This window comes from Centruroides sculpturatus, unplaced genomic scaffold (genome assembly GCF_000671375.1).
Source record: "Centruroides sculpturatus isolate CEXI.00-Female unplaced genomic scaffold, Cexi_2.0 scaffold325, whole genome shotgun sequence".
NCBI lineage: Eukaryota > Metazoa > Arthropoda > Arachnida > Scorpiones > Buthidae > Centruroides > Centruroides sculpturatus.
Genome location: NW_019384556.1, coordinates 366,673 through 375,834, shown reverse-complemented (window position 1 = coordinate 375,834; position 9,162 = coordinate 366,673). Strand labels below are relative to the sequence as shown.

At 32.6% G+C, this 9,162-nt stretch overlaps 1 protein-coding gene across 1 annotated transcript in view; it reads right to left on the bottom strand.

Annotated features, from left to right (window-relative positions):
• LOC111623884 (B-cell lymphoma 6 protein homolog) overlaps positions 1-9,162 on the bottom strand; it is a 94,250-nt gene that overhangs the window by 37,354 nt on the left and 47,734 nt on the right. Inside the window, exon 6 of the mRNA XM_023366612.1 lies at positions 1,740-2,200. Coding sequence (XP_023222380.1) covers positions 1,740-2,200 — 461 coding nt within the window. The remainder of the gene's footprint in view (positions 1-1,739; positions 2,201-9,162) is intronic.

The window sequence follows — 9,162 nt, the reverse complement described above, 5'->3', positions numbered from 1 at the left end:
CCTTACGCCGCCCTTGGTCATAGAAATGATGTAATTTGAATATAAATTATTTATAAATACGTATGTCAAGTTATATTTTTATTACTACGTAAAATATATTTAAGAGTTGGGTGAGACGTTGTTGAAACAAAAAAAGTTATGCATTCTATCACGTACATAAACAGTATCGTAATTCGCCAAGTGCAAATCAGCAAATTCGTAAAATTTTTGTTTATTTTGAACAATCCGGATAATCGAAAATCCGGATAATAGAGGTCCGGATAATGGAGGTTCTACTGTACTTCATAATTTGTATAAAAATTGTGAGCATGTATGAAAAGTAAAAACCGATTTTCCAAATATCAAAAATTCCATATTAAAGTTATATAAGAGTTTATTACATTTTAATAATTTTAATTTTTTTTTTATTCTTTTATCTTTAACTGTATATACTCGGTTATGTAAAGATTTTAAATCAACAAAGTACTTCAGTATAAAATAAACTAAAACAATAAATAATTAACAATTTTAATACACTAACAATTACTTTTAAAATAACTCACTAAATTTTATTTGTTTATAAAACTTTTTATCCAGTAATATGAAGGTCTTTCTAAAAGTAAAGAACGTTTGTTTCTCTAGATATTTTAAGATAATGAAATAAAACTTACTTTACAACACACATGATACCTTAGCTATATTTCTACATTGTTGCCATACAAATTTAAACATTTGTCATAGCGTATCATCAGCTTTTCTATGCCTTCTGCACATTAAGTTAATACCAAGTTCTTGAACCAGTCATTAATGGTCTCTTTCTGTTCATTGTCACTTCCATAGTGATTCCCGGCTAAAAAAAATCCTTCAATTTTTGGAAAAGATGTAATCACTCGGAGCCTAGTCCAGGTTATAAAAAGGATGTTCAAAAACTTCCTACTTAAACTGCTGAAGCAAATTCATCATCAGCACAGCAGCATGCGGACGTGCATTATCCTGAATTACACAATGCCTCTAGACAACATTTTTGTCTACCATTTGTTTCAAACTGAAGCTTCATTCATCACATTACCACAAACCTTGGTTATCTGTCTGTAAATTTTGATAGAGTGGCCTTTTTTTTTGTATTCAAAAAGTGTATTACACTACAAACCTCACACTTGGCGGAATCTTTAATTTTGTCACACATTTCAAAGTTACACTGTAAACAGTAAATGATTGCTGTGGCTCACTGTTAGCATCAGACTGGTGCAAAAACATGGGAAGGTTCATGACACAGAAGTTGAGAATGATGGGAGAACAATGGCTTGCCAGATCAAAACGTTCTTTTCTTTTAGAATGACCCTATTTCTATTACCTAATATACAGACAAATAATTTACATGAATCAATGGATATAAAATTTTTAAAACAATCATTCTGTTATTATTACCAGAATTCCATCACATGACAAAGTATTCTTCCTTTAATCTGAGCCTATGATTTAAAATGCATATTTTATAATACATTAAGATTCAACATTTATTTATTCATTCACATAACTCAGAAATTCCTATTTCTGGTTATTTTAATTTCTTTAAAAAGAATTAAAATATACACCTATGAATTAAATTAAAATTAAAATTTGTATCTATCAATTTTATGAAAAATTCAGATTAATCAGTTACATAAAACTTATGTTAAATAATGGATAGTTTTCATATTTTGCTTAGAACAAATGTTTGAAATTCTATTCACAAATATATTAAAAACACTATTTGGTCAGCATTTATTTAAATGCCTTAATCTATGACTCTTATATAAGTTCCTATACCTGAATCTTTCGTGACAAATGTCACACACAAAAGGCTTCTCTCCAGTATGAATTCGTGTATGACAAATAAGTGATTCTCTTTGAGTAAACCTTTTCTTGCAGATGTCACACACAAATGGTTTCTCTCCAGTATGAACTATAAGATGTCTTTTCAAATTACCTCTGTTTTTAAATATCTTTAAACAGATTTCACAGGTAAAAGATTTATCTATAGTTTGAGTTTGAGCAGGTATCCTATTGTGAATTTTAAGATGTTTCTTTAGACTATTTTTTCGTGGAAATCTTTTCTGACATATATCACACCAAAAAGGGTTCTCTTCTAGATGTAATAGAAAATGTCTTTTTAAGTCTTCTTTTGAATTAAATTTATTATTACATATACTACAGATTAATGTTTTATTTTCATCTATTCCTGGAAAAAATAGAATAAATAATTAAATCATTATAAAATCTGAAATTAAATGACTTTAGATAAGTTTTATTACATTTTTCAACAAAGTAAAATTATAAACTAGAACACTTTCCCTTCTTCAGCACAATTTTTTATAAACTAGTGCTTTGTGATATTTGAAGATAGTATAATTTATTTTAGCCTATAAATATTAAAATTTTTAGTATTTAACAATTAAAAATTCTGAATAATGTACAGTTTATTTGTACAGAATGTACAGAAATTTTATTTTATTCTTATATGTTAATTAATGACTAAACATAAAAATTGATCATATCTTCATCAATACACAAAAAATAAAAACAACGGACAATTATTTACTGTGACATTGTTACAATACGAAGCTGCAATTTTTAATCACCATTTTATTTTAAAAAAATTATGCAATTTCTGGTCCAGACCAGAAGTTTGTATATGGTTAATTGGGGTCTCTAGACCCAGGCTTTTCATAACTGCTTTGCAACTTAGTAGTGTCTTACCCCTGTACTGTACATCATACTTCTCCTGATAACAATAAAATCATGCTGGTCATCTATCTAGCTCTGTACTCAAGAACATTTTGAACTGAAATTACAACTTAACCATGACTGAACCAAAAGTTCATATATAGTTAATTGGGGCCTTTAAGCTTTCCATATCTGTTCTCAATTTTCATCTATGTAACTCTTTCTGTTCTTGAGATTAATGAAGGATAGATACAATGTATAAATGCATAATTTGGAAATTACAGCCCAATGATTAAAAAAAGAGCACTCTTACGCATTTCCTTTGAGATTTTATGAAAGAAATATTCTTTTAAATAAAAAAAATCCTTATATATTATTCATATCTATACAAAAATAATATTAATAAAAACATCCAAATTTGTTAAATTCCATCAATTAATGTAATGAATTGGAACATATCAACATATCAAACAGTTTGATCTCATGAGTCACATTCAATCTGAAATAGTTAAAGCAGGAGTGGCCAACAGTTTTTGACCCTGAGCAGAATTGGAAAGAAAACTTTTTTCACGGGCCGAACCAGAGGCTGCCCTAGCAAGATTTTGAGGTGGTGTGATATCTCATTGTTGTGTCACCCCATAGAGACTAAATTGTACATAGAGATTACAGATACATTTTTCACATTATCATGCATTATCAACGTTCTACCCTGTGCTGAAGACATTTGTAATGGAGCGTTAACTCTAATCGCACAGTTACTTGTTGACCTTTTTTTTTAAACATCAGAATTTTTCATTGAGATATCTGGACTTAAGTAGCTAATATTGAAAGATTAATTGCAGGCCACATAAATTCATTAGACGGACTGTATGTTAGCCATGCCTGAGTTAAACTATAGAATAAGAACAGGGTAAGTACTGGATCTTGAATGTGTAACACTGTGCTGTCGTAGCTAAGTAACAAATGAAGCAAAGTCAACTTGAATAAAATAAAACAGAATATAAACTTTGAAATTCAAACATCTTGATATATGATGATCATGCACATCATCACTAACCTTTAGCCTTTGGATGACCCACAGCAGGATGACAATACACAAGTGGTCATCCAGAGTTCTACACTCCACTTATTAGAGACAATGACCACAACTTCACCTACATCGAAGTTTCGAATGCCATCTGTTTAGTTACCAAAAATAAAGCCCCAGGTCTTGATGGCATAACCACTAAGATGATAAACACACGCGTTTGAGGCCAATCCTACAGCGTTTGTAATTCTCTTCAATATTTGCTTGAACACTGGCCTTTTTCCTACTGAGTGGATAAAGGGTAGTGTCAAATTGATTCTTAAACCCACCAGTGCAAACACTTACAAAAAATACAGGCTGATCTGTCTTCTCTCATCTCTGAGAAAAACGTTAGTTGGTCTAATGATTAACAGGATCATATGGCATCACATTCATCATCAGTTCGGCTTCTCTAAAAACAAAGGTACAGCAGATGCCATCCATCAGGTCATTAACTACATCCACCAGGCTAAACAAAACAATCAGCATACTGCAATTATCAATATTGATTTTAGAGACACCTTTGATCATGCCTGGTGGCCTTTTATTCTGCACACATTACATGCTCATCACTGTCCTCAAAATATTTACAAACTTCTTCAGTCCCATCTTAGCAACAGGAGTGCAGATGTTTATACAACACAAAATAACATAATCATACACTAGAGGCTGTCCTCAGGGATCCAGGTCTGGTTCTAGTCTCTGGAACATAGCCTATAACTCTATTCTGCACTTAAATGACACCCTATCTCCTGGCTGCTGCATACAGGGCTATTATCAACACAATTATCCTAGCTTCACACAGGAACAGTGAACACTTACAGGACATTTGCAATGACATTCTCAATAACATTCACCAGTGGAGTATTAAGCATAGGCAACCCATTAACACAGACAAATGCAAAAGCATGATAGTTGGTAGGAACACACCATTCGTCAGGAAGCTTACCCTTTGAACAGGTGCTCACAGAATAAAGCAAACAACGAAAATTAAATATTTAGGTGTTATTCTTGATGAGAGACTTAACTTTACACCCCACATCAAATACATCATGGACAAAGCTAAAAAGATGGCCAATGCCCTCACTAGTATTGCTAGGAACACATGGGGCCTTGGCCCTAACACTACTAAGCTTATTACAGGTGTGCAATTCAGCCAGCACTCCTCTATGCCATACAGGTCTGGGGCCATATGGCCACCAAGGTCCATAATCATAAAAAAAACTATCTGTTCAAAGGATTGCAGCTCTCCACATTTGTAGGACCACACCCACTAGTGCCCTTTTAGTAATGTCAGGATTGAACCCTATCGACTTAGAAATTAAATGCATTATCTGGCAGGAAAATCTTGTTGCCTTACTCTGGTGAGATTATAGCGACTTGGATGTCGACAAAATGATTAGAGTAGGTAAGATTCCCCAGATTAACCTTGATTAATGATATCAAAAAATTCAGCATCGATAAAAATACCCTCCTGGCTTATGATTACCACTTTTCCCATCAGCTTCCCCTGACGTTTATTTCAAAGATCCAGGTGATCATCCCATGTTTAGGATTTACACTGACGGTTCCAAGAAGGGTGACGATGTGGGTGCTGCTTTTGTAGATTACTCCGACTTAGGCCATGAGCATCACACTGCTTAATAGCACAGGCAGAAACTTTAGGTATTTATATGAGCTTAATTCCCATTAGGCATAGGAAGGACAAAAGACGCTACTTACACTATTGCGTTTATTCTGACAGTAGGGTAGCTTTACACAGGATTGCAAAGTCTGATAGCCACTTAAAACTCGTCCATCTCATACACCACATTCTCAGACACTTAGACAACATTAGAATAAATTTCAATGGGTCCCAGGTCAAGTAGGGTTCACGGCAACGAAACCGCTGATGTCTTGCTAAACAAGCTGCAAAGTCTTCAGTCACTAGTACTTTCAGTTACATTCCTACCTTGTACATCAACAATCATGTCAAGAAGCAAATCTTCATTCTCTGACAAGACAGCTGGGACCATAACTAGGGTAAAAGTGGCAAAGAATCGCAGTACTGTCAACCTTGGGGATGAAAGTATAGGTGAGCCTACCAGTGGGGTAGGCTCATCTACACTTTCATCCCCAAGGTTGACAGTACTGCAATTCTTTGTCACTTTTACATTAGTTACACACTCACTCAGCTACTTACAGGACACGGCAATTTTAAGCAATACTTGCATAAATTTAACCTTGGGGACAATCCACAATGCTATTGTGGTATTCTGGAGGACCAAATACCACTTCACTTAGTTTTTGTCTGCAATAGATATAATCACATTAAGGATAGTTTAATGAGAGCTACAATTGGTCTTGCAACCAGCACCAACTCATTCATACATGTACAATGTTCCATCATCTACTCACATTCATATCCTCTTGAGAGCATTCACTCCATGAACACAGATGGCAATTAGCTTTCTCTTGCTTTGTTTCAATTGTTGGTATATAGCTGCCTTTCAACTTTGTATTTTAATTCTTTTTTGTCTTCTTTTTCAGTCTATATTCGGTTAGTCCTAGTTGTAAGTTAGATTAGGGACTCTTAGCTTGGTTTCTGGTTAGGTTAAATTAGATTAGGGTTTGTTAGCTTTAGTCGTTTGGTTAGGTTTGTCCTAGGTTATGGTAGGTTAGTTTAGTTAGTGAATAAGTTAGAGTTTAATAAATAAATACATAAAAAAATTTAAATTAAATTAAAATTTTTTGGGGTCTTGCTCATTTGTCTCTGTCGGTCCGTTCATCTTGTCTAGTTTGTCATTGTGTTTGTTGCTTTTTGCACTGTCTGTCGAGATGTTAAGTAGTATTAAGATTCATGATCTCGTTCAGTTTTATTAGTACAGGTATATCTTGCCTTATGTCGGTAATTGGTTCCAGGAGAGGTGACTTAAGTCAAAAAACAACGTAAGTCGAATTTACTTGTCACTAGGCCAGAGTTTCTCAAAGTGGGCGATAACTCCCCCTTGTGGGTGCTGGAGGCTTTCAGGGGGGCAGTAGAAGGCTCAAAGAGAATTGGGGGCGTTAAGGAAACATAGAGGGGCGACGGCAGACAAATTCTATATATAAAAATTCGACGGAATATATATAAAATGTCAACATTTTATATATTTTTTATTTTTTATTGAAGGTCACAACTTGAATATTTCTAACACATTGACTTTTATTTTAGCTCAGCGTTTCTCAAAGTAAGCAATAACGCNGAGGTTAAAAATTTGTAGTGCTTTGGAATTATCTTTACAATTGTTTGTCAATGAATTTTTAATAATTAGTTGGTTTTAGTATGTTTATTATACACGTATGTGGAAAAGATTTTTAAACTTGATTCTTACAAATGTGTACAAAGTTTACCACCCCTACCCATGGAAATATCATTGTAATTACCACCAGCGGTTATTCACTGAAGAGGGACTGAAAAATATTAGACCAGCCCGAAATGCATTTGATGTAGTCTTTACAAAATAAATTTAATTTGCCAATAAGATTGCTATGAAATTTGTCTACCAAGAATATTTTTGGATTACAGAGACTAAAATCGTCATATTAACTAATATACAGCAAACCATTTATATATATTTAAAAAGTAATGTATACGGAAGTATTCTTCGTTGCAACACGCTGCAACGAAATATTCAATGCAAAGACAGGAGAGAAAATGTCAGTGTGCAGCAAGTTGTCATCGATTAGTGGGTTATGCAATTGCATTTTCCCCACACACCCGAATATTCATCTACTATAGAGGGGTCCTACAAAATGTCTTATGAGTTTTCGTACACCGCGAGGCCGGGTTCCGGCGAACGCGCTGAACCTGCCTCGCGGCGGCCCTGCAGAAGTGTTTCTGAACGATCCTCCGAACAATATTTATCCCACCAAAATCCCAATTTAACTTCAATCTCAAACGTTTTGAGAGAAAATAGGTCAATCGTTTTAGTCATCTTAATCATCAAAATATGTTAGAGTTTCTTAGATTACCACGTTCTCAAACATCAACATCCGCCTGTACATAGGGGAGTTGTGTCAATTCATATCCATAAAATATGAGCACTATGGTCGTAATATGGTAACTGTATTAAAGAGCGTATTTGATTGCAGTTTGTATTAGATATTTATTTCTTTAATATAAAAAGCTACATATTCCAGAGCTAGATAAGACTAAATAAAAATAACATTAAATGCATTTAAATTTTCAATATTTAAATTATATGGTTACATTAAATTTTTAAAGTATCTGTTCAGTTTGTTTTATGACGTCGTATTTCATCTAATTATGCTTGAACGGGTTAATATACTTTTAAGAAAGGTTTTATAAAAAATTGTTTATTGTATTATTTTAATTATCCTTCCTCTAGTCTTAAAATTCATATTTCTTAGAAATTTTTTACAAAATTACTATATTAAAGTACTGCTTTAATCAATTTTTCCAATCTAAGTAATAAATTCTAGCAATTATAATTATTTGTTTTGAATGATGTGATTTGCATTTGTTTATACAAAATATCAAGCAACCAAAATGTTTATATATGAGAAAACATTTTTGGGACACTTTTATTTCCCAATTTCAATAACTACAGAACTTAAAATACAAAATTCATTTCTTAGAATTTTTATAACTGAATATTTTAAAATTTATATTTATTAAGAATCTAAACAATTTTTTCAATATTTTCTAATTTAAACATTGTTTAAAATTTTTACAAATATATACAATTAAAGATAAAAATATAAACTATGAAGTAATAAATGAGAATGACAAGTTTATGAAGTTTAAAGAGATTTAAGAAATATAATTTGTAAGATCTTCATGGCACTATAAGAATTTTTTAATATGTCCATCCTAATTTCAGTAGGGTTTTCTTGATTTTTAAGGCAGAATACGGTAACAGGAAAAAAAAATTCTAAACCACAATGATGAAATTGGACAGTGATGGATAGAATGCAACATCCATCAAAAATTCCTGACCATATATAAATTTAGGTACAGTACAGTAATTTCAAGGTGTAATTTCAAACATCATTCTACCTCAAGGCGGTAGAATGATGTTTATGCTACTTTCCCTATTCAACAAAATGTAAACATTTTCTTTAATTGTAACTTGATATCTGTCATGAATATACTGTAATTACAGTAGAACCTCGATTATCCGGACTAATTGGGGATGAAGGTAGTCCGGATAAGGAAAAATCCGGATAATGGAAACAAATACTTTAATTTGTCTTTTAATGATAATATAACACGTTTTCTTTTCGATGGCATATAGGTAATATTAAAAGTAAATAGTGTACTGTATTTAAATCGTAATCAAATTTTCAAGAAACAAACGTTCGTATTGAATTTGGACTACTACTGACCAACGCTAACAGACTACCTATTGTTTAAAAGGCCCTCTGGT